The sequence below is a fragment of the Podarcis muralis genome, chromosome 7 (genome assembly GCF_964188315.1).
Source record: "Podarcis muralis chromosome 7, rPodMur119.hap1.1, whole genome shotgun sequence".
Lineage (NCBI taxonomy): Eukaryota > Metazoa > Chordata > Lepidosauria > Squamata > Lacertidae > Podarcis > Podarcis muralis.
The window spans coordinates 30,249,041-30,270,696 of NC_135661.1; the positions used below are offsets into that span (position 1 = coordinate 30,249,041).

The 21,656-nt window shown below is 46.6% G+C and overlaps 1 protein-coding gene across 1 annotated transcript in view; it reads left to right on the top strand.

Moving 5' to 3' along the window:
- Window positions 1-18,905, top strand: part of SLC7A10 (solute carrier family 7 member 10) — a 43,490-nt gene extending 24,585 nt beyond the window's left edge. Inside the window, 11 exon segments of the mRNA XM_028740377.2 lie at window positions 3,060-3,264; window positions 8,376-8,527; window positions 9,237-9,362; window positions 10,154-10,307; window positions 12,211-12,334; window positions 12,466-12,569; window positions 13,622-13,718; window positions 14,423-14,572; window positions 16,585-16,762; window positions 18,540-18,632; window positions 18,635-18,905. Coding sequence (XP_028596210.2) covers window positions 3,060-3,264; window positions 8,376-8,527; window positions 9,237-9,362; window positions 10,154-10,307; window positions 12,211-12,334; window positions 12,466-12,569; window positions 13,622-13,718; window positions 14,423-14,572; window positions 16,585-16,762; window positions 18,540-18,632; window positions 18,635-18,666 — 1,415 coding nt within the window. The 3' untranslated portion in view covers window positions 18,667-18,905.
- The last annotated feature ends 2,751 nt before the right edge of the window (window positions 18,906-21,656 follow it).

Genomic DNA, 21,656 nt, shown 5'->3' on the forward strand with positions numbered 1-21,656 from the left:
AGAGCGGCACAGCTTCTGACCTGGAAGTTGAGGAAATGTAAACTAAACACCCTGACCTGTGAAAATTACCCTGTTGGTGGCACTGTTAGGTCCTGCCTGGTTGGCACAGAGCCACGACAGCGTTTCCTCAGTGGCTGTTTCCCTTCTGCGAGAGGTGGATCTCACCCCCTTCATTCTTAACACGCACAAGGAATTTTTAAACCTTCCCAGTCACCCAGACAATGGATGGCTGAAAGATACTGTTCCTGGCAACTTCAAAATTCTTTGCTGCTGGGGCATTGTACTCTTCCTTTGACGTTTTTACATGTTTGTAACTGTTTTTAGTGTGTTTTAATGGCATTGTTTTACTACGCTGTTGTTGCCACCCTGGGCTCCTGTGCAACACAAAATCTTATGTATGTATTTAGCTGTGATTCCTGCACTGGACTAGATGACTCTTTGGGTCCTTTCTAACTCTATTATTCTGTTTATTCATTTAGAAATGCTGTGTATCTCTATGTTGTGGGTGGGTGTGCACATGCACATACGTGCTTGATTACAGCACAGTTGCATTTTGCTCCAAGCTGCGGTTTGGGTCTGGGGAATCTACTTGCTCCCTCTGAGAGTCTCCTTACGTAACCCACCGCTCTTGAAAGGCAGGCCCTGACCCTGCTGCCCTGCCCTCCCTGCGCAGGGTCCAGCCTATTAGCATAGCTGTCCTGGTTCCAGGTTTCCTCGGCCTAGTTTAGCATTCCACCCAGGTTGACCGTCTTCCTTTGGAGAAGGTTCTTCTGAATATTAATTAGACTTTCCCCGTCCGGATTAAAACCTTCGCCAGAAAAGCCATTTGGCTGCGAGATTAAAGTTCTTCCACCTCTTCCGAACACCTCCTTTCTTTGTCGTTCTGAGAAAGTTCTCCTCTTTCATTGACTGTCTTACTCACAGCAGTCATGAAAACAATTTCTTAAATCCCGTGCCTTTTACTGAGCGCCTGAGCGCCAAGTAAATGATCCTGGGATCTTCCTTGAAAAGCATCCAATAGTTGTTTCAATAGCTATTGTCTGCTTAGGGCTTTCCTTTATGGCAGATTTTGGTGTCAGTCCAGCTTAGGGAGTGGCGAATTATAGGGCTGGGTCCTATTCTGACTGGAGCTGATGGGTGTCAGAGTCCGAAGCACTTGGAGGATACCAGAGTGGGATGGGCCGTAGCTCAGCAGTACAGCAGATGCTTTGCAGGCAGATGTTCCCCAGGTTCAGTCGTCAGCATCTCTAGGTAAAGCTGTCTGAAAACCTAGAGAATTGCCGCCAGTCACTGTTAACTAGTCTAGCTATTGCTAGACTCTCATCTGCACCAGCCAGCATGGCCAGTGGTCAGTCACCCTTACATGGGCTGTTCATGAGGCAGAAACAGCGGCAAGCTTTCATCATCGTCATCATCAAACACCACCTAAAGACCCATCTATTTATGTCACAGCGGCAAGAACACTAATGGCCCAGAGGTGGAGACAGGAGGAACTGCCAACTCTACATGAATGGAGGATGTAACTCACAGATTATGCGGAACTGGATAAGATGACTGGAAGAATAAGATACCAGAAAGATCAAAAATTCACTGAGGACTGGGAAAAGTTTGCGGAATATCTGGGAACTATATGTGATCAACAAACAACGCTAGTGGGGTTTAAAGAGACTTTGTAACATTCTAAGGTATATTGCAAGACAGAATTAGAGAGGTGAAGGTTAAGGGTAAATCGGCAATAGTATATAGAAAATGTGGGAAAATAAAGAAAATGGATGACTGGGGGAGGTGCTGGTGGAGGCTCAAAAATTGTAAATTTGTAAGCATGGTTGTAACCAATATAAGTAAAAGGAAAATTCAATAAAAACTTAACTGGAAAAAAAACAACCCCATCTGTTTAAACTAGTCGCCACATTGTTCTGCTTTATTATTTACTGTTTTACTGATGGCTTTCACTGAGGCAAGGGACGCGGGTGGTGCTGTGGGTTAAAGCCTCAGTGTCTAGGACTTGCCGATCGAAAGGTCGGTGGTTCGAATCCCCGCGGTGGGGTGCGCTCCCGTCATTCGGTCCCAGCGCCTGCCAACCTAGCAGTTCGAAAGCACCCCCGGGTGCAAGTAGATAAATAGGGACCGCTTACCAGCGGGAAGGTAAACGGCGTTCCGTGTGCTGCGCTGGCTCGCCAGAGCAGCGATGTCACGCTGGCCACGTGATCCGGAAGTGTCTCCGGATAGTGCTGGCCCCTGGCCTCTTAAGTGAGATGGGCGCACAACCCTAGAGTCTGTCAAGACTGGCCCGTACGGGCAGGGGTACCTTTACCTTTACCTTTACTTCACTGAGGCATCTCTTTGCATTCGCTGTTTTAAATGTGGTGTGTACATTATTCTTTTTCAACATTATCTTACTGTGGGGTGTGTTGTTGTTATTTGTAAACCGCTTAGGGATTTTGAACATTAAGCAGCATATAAATATGATTGATGATGACAATGGTGACAATGCTAAGCCAAACGGCAAGGGTGTTGTCCATCCTGTTTTGCTGAAACGGGAAGGTGCAGCCCTGCATGAATGCCAGATATTCACACACCCCTTCCATATTGCCTCCGCCAAAGCCTTGCTTATTGGGGTCACGGCTTCTGCATTTTGGACAGATCTCACGAGAGCTCTGTGGGATCTTGTGCTATCCCTGCAAGATCTCGTGGGACTCTTGCAATATTTTATGAGGTTCTCGCAAGATCTCATACCAAAGGCCGCCTCAGCCACTTCTCCTTGCTCATCCGGCAATGGGGTGTGTGTGTCTGCGGAGATGCCCCTTCGTTTCTGCCACCTGAGGCAGCTGCTTCAGCCTTTCTCATGGATGGTCTGGCCGTGCTAAATGGTCTAATTGGGTAGAAGGCAGCTTCCTATGGCTTTGGTGTAGCTGAAGAAAAATACATCTGCCAAGTACTATCCAAAATCTCCTCTTCAAGTTATTACTATTGTTGTTATTGAGCATACTAGAGTAGCGAGATGAGAAGATATGCCTATATATTAATTCATCTTCTCCTACACCTTCTGCTCCTCCCAGGTAACATTATCGGCTCCGGCATCTTCATTTCCCCCAAAGGAGTCCTGGAGCACACGGGGTCTGTGGGGCTCGCCCTCATCATCTGGGTGCTCGGCGGGGGGATCGCAGCCCTCGGGTCGCTGTGCTACGCCGAGTTAGGAGTCACCATCCCGAAGTCTGGAGGGGATTATTCCTACGTCTCCGAGATCTTCGGTGAATTAGCTGGGTAAGTGGCGCTTTAGCAGCATGACGCTTAATCTTTTGGGTCTCACGGCATCCTCACAGCAACCTTGCAAGGAGGGCTATATTGGCACATGCTCCTCGCTCCCCTGAGCAATTGACTGTGGTGGGTGCAGCACTTTGGAAGAGACAGCGCTGAGGACGCCTAGGGAGCTGGCAATATTTTGCTCTAAAAAGGGGGCAAGGAAGCTAGAGCCAATGGGTCAGTCTTGACCCACCAGGTGCTCTATTTTCCCCCAAACCACGCCCACCTGTCAATCAACTGAAAGATGCTGGGGATCAAACCCAAGGTCTTCATTTCATTTTACTTTTAATTTGTATACTGCCTTTCAATATACACGAGGTGTTTACTTGCTGAAGAGACAACAAAATATACAACAAAGATCACACATCTTATAACAATCTGATCCGATACAATAAAGTCATAATAAAAATCTGACTGCAAAAGAAACAGCTTTTATCAGGGGTAGGCAAACTAAGGCCCGGGGGCCAGATGCGCCCCCCTCGGCTCATAAATCCGACCTGCGGACCCTGCTGCCCACTCAGTCAGTCCCCGTGCACTGTGGACACTTCGCAGCGTGGGGACTGACTTCTGTGACCCTGGCACGGCTTCTGGGCAGGTGGCAACACTGGCGCGGCTTCGGATTAGCTGCAGGAAGCTCCTGCAGCCAATCCGAAGCCTTGCCGCCCGTGGCTGAAGTAAACCTGGCCCAGCGCAGCGATGGACAGGGAGGCCTTCGGGTGGGCGACGGGTCTGGGTTGTGCCATGGGCATCGTGACGGGCACATCACGGGGCTTCAGCCCGAGCTTGGTGCGCCTACTGGCCCCGTGCCTGGCTCGGCGCTGCTGCTGGTGGCGCGCTCGGTGGCCACACTGGAGCAGCCGGAGGGCGAGCTGTGTGCTGCCTGCCTGGTGCTCTGCATGTGTGGAATGCCCGACGACCTGGCCTCAGACAACGGGCCGCAGCACGTGGTGCACACCTCCTGGGAGCTCCACGGGGACGGGCCAATGGAGCGGCTGCTTGTCAACAACGCTGGTGAGTGGGCGTTGCCGAGACACACTCCTGAGCACGTGCAGAATGAGTTCCTCCTCCATGTCCAGAGGCAGCTGCAAGACCAGCTTGTAGGGTGTTTATGTTTTTCAAAATATAGTCCGTGCCCCCCCCCAAGGTCTGAGGGACAGTGGACCGGCCCCCTGATGGAAAAATTTGTTGACCCCTGGCTTATATCAAATAAGGCAATATTCAAAAATCCATTAGAAAATCTTGGTACACAATAAAACTGACTCTCAAAACATCAGCAAACAATAATGAAACAGAAATTCGCTCTCAGCAATTACGATAAATCTTGTGAACTTTAATCAATAAAAATAACAGCAAGTAGCAATATGCAAAATAACTATCCGTAAAATATCAAATTGAGCAAAAAGTCCCTTAACTTATAAAATAATATTGACAAAAAAATAAATTATTATTATTATTATAATTATAATAATTATTATCCTTTGGCATGCAAAGCATCATTGCTTTCCCACTGAGTTCTGGATTTGAACCCAGGACTTCCTGGCTTCTAACCCCCACACTGTGCTGCACCAGCTTCCCTGAGGTTTCACGATTTCCCTTGTTGTCATGGAGGCCTGAGCAGCCGTTCCTAGCACAGTCCTCTTCCAAACACCCTATTTCATGTTTGGAGGCAAGCGTCCTTACTTTGATTGGTGTTTGAATGAACTGGCTAGGGAGTTTCTTGTTACAGCCTGAACTGCTGATGCAATGTTGCTGAGGGGAGGGGAGCACCTGCATAAAAACAGATTACCTCCCCCCCAACCCACAATATCTGCTCTGGCAAAGAGCAGGTGCAATCCTAATTGCACAGGATACCAGGAGGCAGGCTACATTTTGCAAAGCCTGTAAATCAGGCCGTGAAGATTTTGTAAGGACAAAGGCAACCAGAAGAAAGCCGGCAACTCTTGATCATTTTCAGGGCCAGCCGCCTCCCAGGAATTGATATTTATTGCATCTAAGAAAGTGCCAAAACGACGAGTCGTACGTGGAGATCTAAAAAGCGGCAAAGCTCTCCGCGTTGTTTCCTAAACGTTTAGGCTGACAAAGGCTTCAGCTCCACCCTCAGGCCAGCAATAACTCAACAGGGAGATCGTGTTAACCTTGCCCTGTCTCCACAAGGCTGTTTTTATTGAGGCTAAACAGGGGCAGTAGTTTTTGAGAGAGCTGGACCTGGCATCACTTGCCCTTGGGATGAGCACAGAGATGTGAAGGTCTAGGGGAAGAGTGGGAAAACTGTGTTGGGGCAGGGAACGCATCTGGGGTTTTTCCACCCAATTTTGCTGGGATGGGGGTTGCTATTTTTTCCAGGGGGCAGGGCAGGAATGGAAAAATTGGGGTGGAAAACAGATTTTGTGGGAGTTACCGTATTTTTTGCTCTATAAGACTCGCTTTTTCCCTCCTAAAAAGTAAGGAGAAATGTGTATGCGTCTTATGGAGCGAATGCAGGCTGCGCAGCTATCCCAGAAGCTTTCGCTGTGCAGCGATCCCTCTTGTTGTTCTGGCTTCTGAGATTCAGAATATTTTTTTTCTTGTTTCCCTCCTCCAAAAACTAGGTGTGTCTTATGGTCTGGTGTGTCTTATAGAGCGAAAAATACGGGTGATTCCATAAAGTTAATACACGTTTCTCTTTCATGCTTTTCCAGTTGTACAGATTTATTTATTTATTGTTATAATTTGTACCTCACCTTTCCTCCAAGGAACTCAAGGACATAGTTCTCGCCCTCCTTGTAGCAAAAACGTTAATACAAAAACTAAAAGGTGGTCACTTTTCCAGAACCCTTTCCATTTAAACATTTCCTGGCCAATAAAAATGACTTTTAGAATCTTGTTCTGACCAGAAGTTAATTAACCTGCACATTTAATAGCTGTTTTATGAAACCACCCAGCTCCAATAATGACTCTCAGATTCCTGCCTAATCTTATTTTTATTTATTTTATTTTTTTATTTCTAAAAATGAAGGGGAAAGGAAGATTAGTAGGGGTTGCATCATAAGCAGATTTGGCTTGGGGGGGGGAGCCAGTTCCCCCCTTTCTTTAAATCCTTCAGTAATACTAAAACTTGAAATATATATAAAAAAATTTTTTAAATGTCCAGTAGTACCTTAGAGACCAACTAGGTTTGTTCTTGGTATAAGCTTTCGTGTGCATGCACACAAAAGCTTATACCAAGAACAAACTTAGTTGGTCTCTAAGGTGCTACTGGACAATTTTTATATATATTTCGACTGCGTCAGACCAACACGGCTACCACCTGAAACTAACACTTGGAGGAGGCCTTCCATGATTATTGGCTTGCAATTGCTGCCACTTAGAAAAGATGAGTCTAATTTTCTGACTGGAGGATTCTGGGACTTGTAGTCAGGGGTGGCTCCAGAAATTTCGGCACCTGAGGCAAAATGCCTCCTGCTGTCCCTACAATGCGGTTGAGGGGGCATGAGAGGCTCTGCAAGGGCTTCCCTTAAGGCAGGGGTGCCCAAACTTTTTTTCCAAGAGGGCCAGGTTTGATGAAGTGAACATGCATGAGGGCCTGCTAAAGTTGTTGACCTTTTTTTAGGACTGAAGTTGTTGAGCTTTTGGGGGGATTTTACCCCAGGAAATAAACTGCCACAGGGGCCGGATTAAACTGACCGACGGGCAGGATTAGGCCCCGGGCCACACTTTGGACATGCCAGCCTGACAGGCTGAGGGGCAGGGGAGCTTCAGAAAGCACTTCTCCTTAAGATAAAGCCATTGCCAACTCATTGAGGGTGGCGGGAGGTGTTCCTCAGAGCTTTGCTGCTGGTCCCTCTCTTCCCCATTGCGGGTGGGGAGCTTGAAGCAAACCTGGGTGTAGGAATGTTGTGCAGCTTTGCTGCCCTCTCCCTCAATTTTCTGATTGTTAAGTTGTGGGCGAACATAGCAGACGACACAGCGATTTCTCCAGAGCAGCTCTTTATTTGTAAGCTGGACAGAACTGAACAGCAAACAGCTCAGCCGGCCTGCTTTTATAGGCAGCCGGCTGTCAACATTGTAGCAACAACAACCCAGGGTTTCCCGCCTAAAATCACTGACGTGGACCTGAGTGAAAACTATCTACAGTATCCCCCTGCTGGCCCAGGGTGAGAACTTCAGTACATAACACTGATTGTGATTGTTGTTATGAGAATCGGAGGGCCCCTTATCCAGGGTGCATCCAGTCTCTCAAAATTTTGTGGGAGGGATTTGAATGCATGTCAGAATTTTTAGTTTGTGAGATTAAAGTGGACTAAGGCACTCTGTTGCTGTTCCGTAACAAATTCACTTTTAAAAACAACGACAACAGACTTTTGCAGCTTGCAATGTGATGGGGAAATGCATGGAAAGTGTGAGATGAATGAACATCTGGCAAGGGAGACGTTTAAAGGTCAAGAAAATGCAGCTGGAGGCAGGTAACTAAATGCAGCAGAGCAAATGTGCAGTAAAGATCGCTATCAATCTGACCTCCACTTAGGGGTGGGGGAGAAAAACAATTTGATTTGTAATTTAATGAGAAAGCACCTGATTCGCACCAGATTCTTCTTGAGCCAGTCCATGAACTGAAAGGCAGCTCCCCTTCAAAATTTGCACTTCCCTGAATGTTGCAGCACAGTTCTCCTGCCCAGCAAAGCACACATTAATGCATGTATGGGGGGGGGGGGGAATGTGCATGGGAGTGCATCACTTCATACCCAATGCTTTATATTAGGGGAAATTGTTTCTAAAGTGGCATGTATGTGGCAAAACTGCACTAAAAATGCGTTTACTAGGAGAAATTTACACTAAAAGGCTCGTAAATTTTTGAATGAAGAAACTGGATCAGCAAACTGATGTGGAAATGTAGAGGAGTGAATTTAAGTCTGCAAAAATGAGAACTGGAGAGGAACTCCAGGCGATGGCTGCATCATTCCTGACCTCCAGGGAAGCTGCTGCAAGCCAGCCAGTATGACCCGGTTTGGAGGAGCCGGTAGCCCAATGTGGCTCTTTGCGCCGTCTCATTTAACTGGAGATTCTCCTTTTCTTTCCTTTTCTCTTGGCTTCAGGTTTCTCCTCCTATGGAGCGCAGTCCTCATCATGTACCCCACCAGCCTGGCTGTGATCGCCCTGACTTTTTCAAACTATGTCCTCCAGCCAGTGTTTCCCAACTGTATCCCTCCCTATAATGCCTCCAGAGTCCTTTCCATGGTGTGTTTATGTGAGTATTTATCAGCAACCTTTTCCTTGGGCTTCCAGCAGCATTTGCCAAGAGGGCCACTCTCCAGCAGAGACACCCTCAACCAAGAAAGGGCTGGTGCCGTTTTAGTTTTATTGGTGTTTAATTACTTTTCAATGATTAACATGGGGGGAAAACATTTTTAGCATTTTTCTATTCCATCTGTGCTTACGTATTTTGATCAGTAAGCCACCTTGAGTCCCAGTCTGGGGAAAAGGTGGGATGATGATTAATAATAATAATAATAATAATAATAATAATAATAATAATAGGAGTGAGAAGGGTACATAAACACAGTGCTCATTCAGTGAAGTCCAGGCTGCCTTTTGGATCCTCGCCTCATCCTCTTGTTTTCCCAATCCTTCTCTCTCTTAAAAACAAACAAATAAAATGGAGTCCGGTGCTACAGTGAAACCTCGGTTGTTGAACACTCCGGAACCCGAACAATTCGGAACCCGAACACCAACAACCCGGAAGTGAACGCTTCCGTTTTTGAACGATTTTCAGAAGCCGAATGGTCTTCCGGAATGGATTACGTTTGAAAACCGAGGTTCCACTTTATAGCCCATTTTAGATGTCTAGGCGTTTTCTGTCTTCTTTCAAAAATAATAAGCTCAAATAAAAGGCTTTGATCTTTGAGGCGTGTGGCACAAACCTCTCTCTGGACGGAATTGTGTTTCCTGTTCTCCAGCACTCTTGACGTGGGTGAATGGCTCCAGCGTCCGATGGGCCACCCGCATCCAGGATATCTTCACTGCAGGGAAACTCCTCGCCTTGGGCCTGATCATTGTTGTGGGCTTCGTACAGATCTTCAAAGGTACTTAATGCAGGAACTAAGCCCTTCTTAGCAAACGGAGCCCACTCACTCTGACAGGGCAGAGGGTTGTTGTTGTGCTTGCCCCTATTTCACTTTTTCCAGAATGGCGAACTCAAAGAGATAAGGATGGCGCCTGGCCTGCCTCCCTGGGCAGAGTGTTCCGTAAATGGGGAGCCACCACAGAGAAGGCCCTTTCTCATGTTGCCACCCCCCACACCTCCCTCAGAGGAGGCCCATGGAAAAGGGCTTCAGATGATGAGCACAGGGTTCAACTTGTTACTGTCCCCCTGCTTGGAATTGTACCAGAGAAGTAAACTGGTGTCCCATCCACCCCCCTTCTCCAGGTAGCCCTGAGATGCGGGGTTTTTTGAGAGGGCCCTCAGACTGAGCCCCACAATGCTGCTCCCTCTGCCTAATGGTAGCCTGGATAACTAAACTTTTTTTATAAATATGTCGTGCAGCTATACTGCAAGATTGTCCTTCCCTGTTTCTTTGAGCAGATTTGCTGGCTTTCTTTACTGGCATGCAGAAATTAAGAACGCAAAGTGTTTCCAGTCTGTGCAGTAGGTCATTGGCGTGAGGGGAGGCTGACAGGCTGACTAAGCAAGGGGGCAACCTTGCCTTTTCATCTCCAACAGCAAAGAAGCTGAGACTGGCCCTGTCCAGAGGAGGCCTCTGCTTCTCCCTGGGACATGTTACCCCGGCTCTTCTAACATATTGACTGCAGGAGGGGGTGGCTGGGTGCTGAGATGCATGTCTGAATTAACTTTTGCATTACGCTCTGCTTGTAGGAAACTATGAAGAACTCTTGCCAAGCAATGCCTTCAATTTCTGGATGACCCCTTCGGTGGGGCATTTGGCGCTAGCCTTCCTTCAGGGCTCCTTTGCATTCAGTGGGTGGAACTTCCTAAATTATGTGACGGAGGAATTAGTTGATCCTCGCAGGCAAGTATTTCGCTTCCCGTCTGACCTGGGGTTAGGAGGAAAACCACCCGCGGTGTCTCCTAGCACCTGCCTTTCTGCACATGTCTGAAAAGAGAGAAAGAGAGACCCACTGAAATTAATGAGCGTGGCTAACTTAGGTCTTTTAATATCGGTGGGTCTACTCTGAGTCCTTTTCATAGGCACCTCTAGGAATATCAGGAGCTACCTTACACTGAGTCAGTCTGATGCTCCATCTAGCTCAGTGTTGTCTACACTGACTGGCAGCAAAGACTTTCAGGCTGGGGTCTCTCCTAGCCCTCCCTGGACAGATGCCATTGGGGATGGAACCTGGGACATTCTGCATGCAAAGCAAATGCTCTGCCACTGAGCTAAAGCCCTTCCGCTAACTCTGCAAGAGCCAGTGTGGTGTAGTGGTTAAGAGCGGTGGACTCGTAATCTGGTGAACCAGGTTCGCGTCTCCGCTCCTCCACATGCAGCTGCTGGGTGACCTTGGGCCAATCACACTTCTCTGAAGTCTCTCAGCTCCACTCACCCCACAGAGTGTTTGTTGTGGGGGAGGAAGGGAAAGGAGAATGTTAGCCGCTTTGAGACTCCTTAAAGGGAGTGAAAGGCAGGATATCAAATCCAAACTCCTCTTCTTCTTCTTCTTTTGAAATCCTGCAGAAGCCACACAACTTGGTGATACTGCAAACGTGACCCCAGCGGCCCTCACCCAGGGCCCAATTTATCCAAGGTCTGACTCTAGGGTGTATCCTGCCCTGGGAGTGTTCATGGCTTCCTTTGGTGTCAGCTGGCATCCCTGCATGAGAATATTTTCTGTTCCCATCTTTTGCATTGATGTACCATTTGCATGTTTAGAATATTTGTGCGCCCTGCTTTTTGGTTGTGCTGCGTTTTTTCAGGCGCCATTTCTTCCCCTCTCTTTTTTAAAGCCATGGCTTGCCTGTGACTAGCAAAAGCCCTGGGCTCAGTTTCATAGCAGCGCTAGAATGAGATTCCGAGCAAAGCCATAAGAATGAATGAGGCTGAGGGCACACGAGCCTGTTTGCAGCACAAAAATGTAGTTCTTCTAAATCTGGAATGGTTTGCACTGCTTTCATCTGCAGATTCCAGATCCTTCCATCCACAAGGGTGGGCATGGCTGCTTGACACACATTTGCAAAACGAACCCCTTGACTAGGTTACCCAACACCCTTTGCTTTTCCCAGCGAGTAAAGGCAGAAGTGGGGATTGCTATCTTGGTATATGTCCACCCACAACATTATTGGGAAGGTGTAGATAGGCACACATCCACCCACCCCACGCATTGCCAGGACTGCCTGCATCTGTTTCCATATGGAAACATTGCAGGTAATGCAGAATCAATCTGCAGTGAGCTTTTGTTTTTGGAACGAAACACAGTTTATCAGGGAGCACTTTTCATGGCACCAAAAATACACAGTAGATCTAGATCCTGTGCGGACTATGTAAGGGGGGGGGGGAACCGCCACGTACTCAGTCCCCACCGATGGTAGAATAAAACACCATGTGTACTCAGCCTTGATCCACTCACAGAATCCCAAAACTGTACAGTTGGAAGGGGCCTGTCAGGATCCGCTAGTCCAACCCTCTGCAAAGCAGGAACCACAGCTCAAGTAATCCCCAACAGATGGCCACCCACCCAGCCTCTGCACGAAAAACTCCAACAACGGAGAAACTCCACCACCTTCTGAGGGAGTCCATTCCACGGTTGAACAGCTCTCACCGTCAGAAAGTTTTTCCTACAGGTTTTAGGTTAGATTTTGCCCTGCTGACCTCATCCCGCTGTCTGTGCTGAAAGAGATCCAGTGCGGATCTGCACTCTCCGCATTATGTGTGCCTGTTAATGCTTTTTGTTGCCCCCTCCTCCTTTCTCGAATGCCAGGAATCTACCTCGTGCCATCTTCATCTCCATCCCATTGGTGACCTTTGTCTACACCTTCACCAATATCGCCTACTTCACTGCCATGTCACCCCAAGAGCTCTTGTCTTCCAACGCTGTGGCGGTAGTAAGTAAAAGCGCCCCTGGACCTTTCCTTTCCTTCCCCTCCCCGTTTTTTCCTTTTTATTTAATTACGATTGTTCCTGCTCTGTGCCGTGTGGTATTATGTTTCAGTTTCTCTGCCTTTTGTTGCTTTAGACATTTGGTGAAAAGTTACTGGGCTATTTTTCGTGGGTTATGCCCGTCTCTGTGGCTCTGTCTACATTTGGAGGAATAAACGGATACCTTTTTACCTCATCAAGGTTAGACGAAGTACGATTTTGTTTCTTTTTCCAGAATGGGTGAGGGGAAACCTTTTGCTTTCTTGGCTAGCTCTGAGTCTTTGTTGTGGGTCACTTTTGACAGATTTATTCACTCATCTTATTTGTGTCCTGCCCTTCCTCCATATCACTTGTGGTGGTGTATTTGGGGTTAAGTCTGTGAGGTAAAAATTAGGTGTAGAATTTGCAGTTTGCTCTGCAAATTCTTAACTCCATTATGTTAAGAAACAAAAAAAACTGACAGGAACATAAGAACATAGAAAGCTGCCTTATTTATGCCAAGGCCCAATCTGCACCACACGTTGAAAGCAGGATCCGGCCACTTTCAACAGACATGGCTCCTGCCATAGAATCCCAGGAAGTGTCGTTTGTTCTGGGTGCTGAGTTGTTAGGACCCCGACCCCCCATTTCCCTCAGGGAACTACAGTTCTCAAGAGTGCCCTGGGAAGAGGGATTGATGGTTAAACCATCCTGGAAACTAGCTCATGTAACACTGCCCTGACACAGTATTGTGAAATCTCCTGCAAAAACCGATCAGGATGAATCCTCAACGAACGGCCAACATGATCTCACCTCCCCACAAACTTTGAGCAGGGAAATCAGGATCAATGGTCAATAAACAGGTCATCTGGGTGTGCTGCATGTTTACATGCAAATCCCTCAAATGCACCAACAGGTGGGACACTGATTGATTGATTGATTGATTGATTGATTGATTGATTGATTGAAGTTATATACCGTCCTATACCAGCAGGTCTCAGGGCGGTTTATATTTCTCTTTTCTTACCGTCTTTTTCTCTATTTACTATGAGAAACAGAAGTTAGTTCCTTTGAGGTCAGTTTGGCAGCCTTAAGTAGCCTATTATTATTATTATTATTATTATTATTATTATTATTATTATTCCCCTTGTTGAGCCATCTCTGTTTGATTTCAAGCCTTTCAGTAGCCAGAAGAAAATGAAGAACAGATGCGGCTCTCTCCATGCAGTTGATGATCTCCGGATCCCACTAACCAGTTTTACTCTTCCTTCTAGACTGTGTTTCTCCGGAGCCCGGGAAGGACATTTGCCCAGCTTGTTGGCCATGATCCACGTCCAACACTGCACCCCGATCCCAGCCCTTCTTGTCTGTGTGGGTATTTCTCCATTACATACGACTCTGTGCCCAAATAGGCTTCTCAGGAGTTTACAAGCATAAATGCCACGGTGCTTTGCTATTCCTCTGATACCAGCTTTTGTGGCTTACAGATACCTCTGAGAGCATCCCAGGGATAAGCATGGGGGGCAGAGTGCATGTTAAGAGGTGTGTGTGTCTGTTTCATAGCAATCCTCTTAAGCAGAGTTCAGGAACCTCTGGCTGAGGGCTGAATGCAGCCCTCCAGGCCTCTCACTAGGCCAGGACCTTGCCCAACGCTGTATCTCCCCTGGTCACACCTCTTGCCTTGCTTACATGCTTTTACCTGGTGGGAAGTCACCCTTGGCAGCAGTTGGCCTTCACTTAGTGCCAAAAAGAAAGCTTGTCGAACTTCCGAAAGAATTGCTGAGTGCACATTTAAAGCACATTCCCCATCCCCCCAAATTCCTGGGAACCATAGTTTGTTAAGAGTGCTGTGAATAATAGCTTCAGCCAACTACAGTACCCAAGATTCCTGGGGCTGCACACTTTTCAGGCCTGCTTTTAATACACAGTGTGTGCACAATATAGAAAAGCCTCAGGGCTGATGGAAAAAGTATCCCCTGTCCAGGGAGTAGCAATAAATAAAACATAGAAAAGAGAAGGTTTCCTTGTTTTTCTTCCAGCAATGTTTCCATTTCCATTTCTTCTTCTCTCCCCAGTGTCTGGCCACAGTGGTCATCATGCTTGTTGGGGACACCTACACATTGATCAATTATGTGTCCTTTATCAACTACCTCTGCTACGGAGTGACAATAATCGGTTTGATTGTGCTGCGCTGGAAGAAGCCCAAAATCTTCAGACCCATCAAGGTGAAAAATATTGGGGCTCTCCGAATGCACCCTCTCTTGCCTCTTTAGGGGTTTGGTAGGCTTGCGGATGATGCTCACTTCCCACAATGCCCCTGAAGGAGGAGTGAAAGGGGAGGCTTTCCTTGGAGTCCTGTCAGCAGCCACAGCCACGCAAAACGGTCCTCTCATCCGCCACCAGCCCAGGGGGTGATCTCCAGACTGTCACTGCTTTGGAGGGAGGGGCTCGAAGAAAGACAGGAAGTTTTGGTGTGCAGCATCACAGCGGCTCAAAGTTTGGTCCATGATGACAAGTGGGGCAACCTCAGCCTCGCTTGTTCCAAGCCCACCTGCCCTTCCAGGAGGTGGCATCACTGCCTGCCAGTTTCCTCTTTCTCCTCCTCCTCCTCCTCCTCCTAGTTTTCTCCTTCTCCCAGGAGGAGGAGAAAACTAGCTTTGGGCCATTCCCCTTCCCTCTGCCCCACTGCAAGGGGCACCAGCTACCACTGGTTAAGGGGTCCTGCTGCCCTAGAGCAGAAAATCCACTTCTTTAAAAAAAACCATACTGTTTGCAGCCAGGAAAGTGATGGATAAACACCCTGGGAAGGTTGGGCTGCATGAATGATTGACAGGGAGGCATACAAATAACCCACAGGCAGCCCAGGCCAAATGTGTACCATCCTATATCTGCCCCACAAACAAATGTGAATGGATGCCCAAGAAAGGTCGGACACAGTTTGACCTCCACGTAAGCTTTGTGCCAGCGAATCAGGGTGGTTGATCAGGAAACAGGTTGCCCAGACAGGCCCTTCCTTCACCAGAGGGAGAATTGGGCAGGAGAAGGGGCTTGTGCTCTGCCACTGCAGCTTCCACCTTCTTCCAGATTCCTCCAAATACTGGTGCAGCAAATGCAAGAATGAGGATGAGAGGAGGGTACCGTGATGATGAGGGGCACCTCCTGTGAGAATGGTAGCAGTATCCCATGAGCTATAGTAGCTTTTGTGACAGTGGGAGATTGCACCAATTCATGTAGGTGTGTTGGTTGATTCCTGTAAAGGACACACTTTCAGTTTTTGCAGTCCTGGCACAAAACCAGTTTTGCAGGTTTCTCCAATGCTTTGTTCAGCATTCTGGGAAAAGGAGAATCTGCACCCCATTCAGTTCACCTTTTACTGTGTTAAGTCACAACAAAGAAATTCAGTCCCATCACGACAAACTAGCAGGGTGGCAACACACAGGTGTGTATTTCTGGAAAATGGTTGGGTAGTTCCCAGGGTTCTCTTGAGTTAAATTGCGAATATGTATTGTGTATTTAACATATTTTTTACCCTTCCTTTCATTTTTATAACTCCGAAGGTGGCCCTCAGTCCAAGTTTGAAAGCAACCCACTATCAAAATCCTTAAATACTTTACTAAAAGCAGCAAACAAGGCAACAGATTTATTAATTTTTTAATGAAAGAACAGGAATGACTGAGTTTCATGTCTGAGAGAGGATCTGAAACTGGGCCTCCTCAATCAGTTAATAACTATTATTACTGATAATTATTATTAATAACATTATTATTACATATTACTTATTATTAGTATTACCTATTTAAGTTGTTTTAAATTGTTTTTGATATTTGTGTTTAAATTGTTGTCACCTACCCTGGGACCCTAGTGTGAAAGGTGGGTGAAAAATGGTAATAAAATTGTTCTCCAACAGTAATAATACATTTAAATCCCAGTTTTCCTCAAATGAGCTGAAGACAGCCTAAAGGTCCTCCTTGCCCCCTCCATTTTCTCCTCATAACTATCATGGGTGGTCTAGGTTAGCGGTGAGACAATCACTGGCCCATGGCCCAAGGTCACCCCAGTGAGATTCATGGCCAAGTGGGAGATTTGAACCCAGGACTCCGCAACTTAGCCCAACACTCTAACCGCTACACCACACTGCCTCTCAATCTATCATCACACCTTTGATGCATACAGGGCAAAGGGAATCGGGAGGAAATGCCAGGCTTCTGTACACTTGCCGTCTTTTTTCCCCTCTCAGGTTAATCTCCTGGTTCCAATCACTTACCTGACATTTTGGGCCTTTCTCTTGATCTTCAGTTTATATTCTGAGCCAGTAGTCTGTGGAGTTGGACTGATTATCATACTAACTGGAGTGCCAGTGTTTTTTATTGGAGTATACTGGAAAAACAAACCAAAGTGTGTAAATAGGATAACAGGTAAGCGGGGAACCTGCAGGAGGGTGCTTCTATGGGGAGTAAAATCTGCGGTCACCATAAAGACGGGATAAAGGACGTTGATTATGTACAGAGAAAATGTCGCCAGGTTCAGGGTAGTCACAGATTTCAACAGCCTCTTTCTGAATGTGTGCAGTGAGGGCAGAGAGATTTGAATTTGGGGCTTTCCAAAGCCCATCATCCTGTGGTCACAAGGGCCAACTCGAGGTCTGTTCTTGAAGTGGGCAACATTCAGTTTTTCTGCCCCATCTCACATCTTGTTGTGGGTGGTGGGGAGGCAGGAGGGGTCGTGGCTCAATGGCAGAGCAGAGCAAGGCCCCAGGTTTAAACCCCAATGACAGCATCTTCTGGTAAGGCTGAGAACAGGCTCCTACCTGAAACCCTGGAGAGCCACTGCTGCCAGTCAGTGTAGACAGTGCTGAACTAGATGGATCAAGGTAGCTTCTTCCTCTGACTGGCCAGCTACTCTCCAGGGAGTTTGGGAACAAGGTCTCTCTCTCACCTCACCTGCTACATGATCTTCCTAACTCAGCGATGAATGGGCACCTGTGGGCCTCTCAATGCCGTGGCGCGCATAATCCCTTGATTACTGACTGTACTGAATGGGACTTTTTAGTTTAGAGAAAAGGCGAGTAAGAGGCAGCACAATAGGAAGTTATAAAAGTGATGTGTGGAGTGGAGAAAGTGGCAAGAAAAAGGTTTTCCTCCCTCTCTCTCATAACACTCGAACTTGTGGACACATCCAAGGAAGCTGAAAAGCTGGAAGATTCAGGGCAGATAAAAGAAAGGACTTTCTTACATAGGTAAAGGTAAAGGGGCCCCTGACCATTAGGTCCAGTCGTGGCCGACTCTGGGGTTGCGGCGCTCATCTCGCTTTATTGGCCGAGGGAGCCGGCGTACAGCTTCCAGGTCATGTGGCCAGCATGACTAAGCCGCTTCTGGCGAACCAGAGCAGCACACGGAAACACCGTTTACCTTCCCACCGGAGCGGTACCTATTTATCTACTTGCACTTTGACGTGCTTTCAAACTGCTAGGTTGGCAGGAGCAGGGACCGAACAACGGGAGCTCACCCCGTCGCAGGGATTCAAACCGCTGACCTTCTGATCGGCAAGTCCTAGGCTCTGTGGTTTAACCCACAGTGCCACCCGCATCCCCTTCCTTACATAGCACAGTGTTAAACTGTGGAACTCACTGCCATAGGAGGCAGCAACGGCCACCTACGTGGATGGCTTTAAAAGAGGATTAGACAAATTCATGGAGAGAGCTATCGATGGCTATTAGCCACAATGGCTGTCCTCTTCCTCTGCAGTTGGAGGCAGGGATGCTTCTGAATACCAGTTGCTGGAAACCACAGGAGTGGGGAGGGTTCTTGTGCTGGAATCCTGCTTGCTAGTATTTGGGGGGGGGGAGGAGTCTCAGTTAATTTCATTGTACACAGGTTGTACGTTGACAATACAGGTATTATTATTATTAGCTGCCTGCAGGCATCTGGCTGGCCACTTCTGAGAACAGGATGTTGTACTAGATGGGCCATTGGCCTAATCCAGGAGGGCTCTGCTTTGGACTGTTGGGAGCTGGATTCCCAGGACATTCCAAGGAACAGGCTCCCCACCCCTGCTTTTAAGTGGAGATGCCAGTGGCCATTAAACTTTCTGCAGGAAAAGTGGGAGCTCTGTGACTGAGCTAGATTCAGCCACTGACTGGTGGATGTTCTGGCTACAATTAAACTGACTGCTTGACGACTTCCTCTTTTCCAGAGTCCTTGACGCACTGGGGCCAGAAGGTGTGTTTTGTAGTCTACCCACAAGGGGGTTCTATTGAAGAGGATGATCTACCTTTCACTCACTCACCCCTCCAGGAAGAGAAAAGACCTTGAAGAAATAACGATATATTTTACACACGAGAAGTAGATTTTTGTTGTTGTTTTTGTTTACATGATGATTTTTTTTTTTGAAAAAAGAAAAATCTTGAATATTTTTTTTTTTTAGAAATCCAATAGTAAAATGTATAAAATAAGATACACCTTTTCAGCAGCTATAGTGGACCGTTAATAGCACTTAGCTCTTTTTCCTAAAAAGAAAAAAGAAGAAAAAAAGAGTAAAAAATAAAATAAAATAAAATGAGCTGGCTTGTTTCTTCCTAGTGATGTATATTCGTCAAGTGATATATTTACATTCAGGCCCGATATGTAAAATTCTGACTGTCATTGCTTATTCCAGTAGTTCTAATGAACTTCTGTAAAGTTTCGCCATGAGAAAATAACATATTTAAGGAAGTGATGTGAAGTAGTGCAATTTGTTGAAAACAGCTTTGACTGACAATGCAGAACTGCATGATGACAGCTGCTTTCTGCAATAGTCCCTGGGCACCTCAATGCTTGCCTCTATCACTTTCTTTTCTTTTTTTTATGGACAAGGGAATGTCTTGTACACACAAACCCTGCCCCCATTGACTAGAAGCCCTTCCTTCCACAAAAGAAGGTTCATCCAGGGCATTGAGTTATTTCCATTAACTTATGAGTCCCAACCTAAAACCTATATCCTCCCTTAACATATGCAGATTGAGGGTTTGTTGAAAAGACCACCCATCATCACTTGATTCACCAATGAAGGACCAGAGGGTGAATGAGAGAGCAGGGACGCCAGAAAAGTATTCCCAGAAAAGTATTTGCCTTGGAAGCAGAACATGTTTCACTTCCTGTTGAGTGTGTTCCATTTGTAAATTGAGTCCTCCACTGCTATGGGAAAGCACGCCTTGGTTTAAGAATGCTTTGGTTTAAGAACGGACTTGTGGAACGGCTTAAGTTCGTAAACCAAGGTACCACTGTATTCTTAAAGACCCTCAAGTTTCGTTTTTGAAAGAGCAAATCTTTAGGTTTCAACATAAACAAAGCTTTTATCTTGTATTTTCATTAAGTTGACCTCATTAGAAGCCAAGGAAAGTGGGTCCTCAGAGGGGAGGGCTTCAGGCCCAAAGGAAACACCTGCAACTTTGCATCATTTATATGGGTCAGAAAAACCCACTTGCCATCTCTCATCGATTGGGCTAGGTAAGATTTTACATCCCCCCACCACTGTAGATTATACAGAGAGCCCTGACTACGTCTTAAGATATTGCTGTGTCAATAGCTCCAAGCTTACTTCTGTCAGCTGCACAACCCCTAGCACACAGAGATACAACCGTCCCTCCTACCACCAAGCCATTGCTTACTCCTGGGTGAAGGAGCACAGAGGGAAAGATGGGGAAATAACACAATCCCAAAGCGGGCAAAGTCATCCTATTCTTGGATTGACCTCAGCAGAACTGACCCGCCAGATGGAAAAGGATGGTCCTGAGTACCAAAGGGAGGTGCTGGACTGACAATCCTGAGGCTGAAAATTTTAACAGATGCTGCCTAGGGAGGGGGAGAAAATCCAATCAAGTCTTCTTGATCAGGAGGGGAATTACTTCACAGCCACAGCAAAGACCACCCACGCTGCATGTTCAGTGACGCCAAGAGCTTGGGGAGGGGGGTTGCTTTGTGTGGCTCATCACTTCCACATCTCAGGACTGGCTTGCTCATGCCTATTTGCTAATTAAAAAGAAGAAAAACGCCACTAAAAATGCCCGTGAAAATATCTGCATCAAGTGTGTTTTGGATAAACATGCTAGCACTAGACATGTTCTTCTGCTGTTTACTAAATGACGGGCCGGCAAACAACTAGGCAATCTTTGCCGATTTGTGATACTGTGAACCAACTGCTATGCTGTCGGTGCTGTATTTTAAGCAGCAAGTCCTCTTTGTTGCTGCAGAGCGTAGAGAGCGGCTTGTGTTTCTCACAAATGTGTGCAACATTGACGACAGTGATAAAGCACTTGCCATCTGTTGATGGCTTTTGGAAACTCGTCCTCTGGAGGCTGCATAGTCTCCCTCTCCAGCCCTGAATGCGCAACTCGCCTAATCTGTTTTAGTAGCAAAGGGCTGTCCTTGCAGCAATTCTACCTACTTCTGTCCAGGATATAGACAGGCCTGCATATCAACACAGATACAGAAAATCAAACGCAGAATGTTACATTAGCTGCGGAATTCTGCACTTTCTAAGAACCTCAGAGCTTTCATTTAAAAACAGCAGCAAAACTGACTCTAAATTTCTAGCCCTTATGTTTGAAGATACATTTGAAAATGTGGGGACAACACCTAATTAAATATCATGATCTAGAGGACTTTTTGGATATGATATAGAGTGGTCAAAGGATGGGGCTTCAGCCTCCTGTTCCACTTCATTACTAGAAGAATCAAAGTACAGATTCAGGATAAAATGCGCCAAGCAAGAGGAAACATGCAAACCTGATCGCTTTCCCCGACTCACACAAATCACGTCTCCTCCTCCCCTTTGAAGCACAAATCATGCCCGGACAGCGCAATTCTGACTCAGCTTTTGCACAAGCTTTATTACAGGAATTGGCCTTGTTCAAAAAAAATTTCCCCAAAAATATCTTTTGGAAAAGCTCCGAGAAATCTTCTCGGTGATATTAACTTTAAATAAACGAGTAATGCATGCTAGTTCTGCCAAGAGATGCTACCGCCTGCAAAATTTTGAATTCAGAACTTTCTAGATAAACTAAACAAGTGGGACCCTTCACAAAATGTCGCAGTTCATCCTCACCTCCCAATAGAAACATTCCTATTCAGGCCTCCAGCCAGCTATGCTTTCTCCAGCACACTTCATTCCACCACCCACTCCCAGTTGCCTTGTCTGCTTTTTGAATTGACTAGGACTATGGAGCATGCACAGTTCTCACTGGGAATTTTTTTAAGGGGAGTCCCCTAAGGTGGTTGTGTTTTTTTAAAGAAGAAAATATATTTCTACCTCTGCAATCCTCGAAGGTTCTCC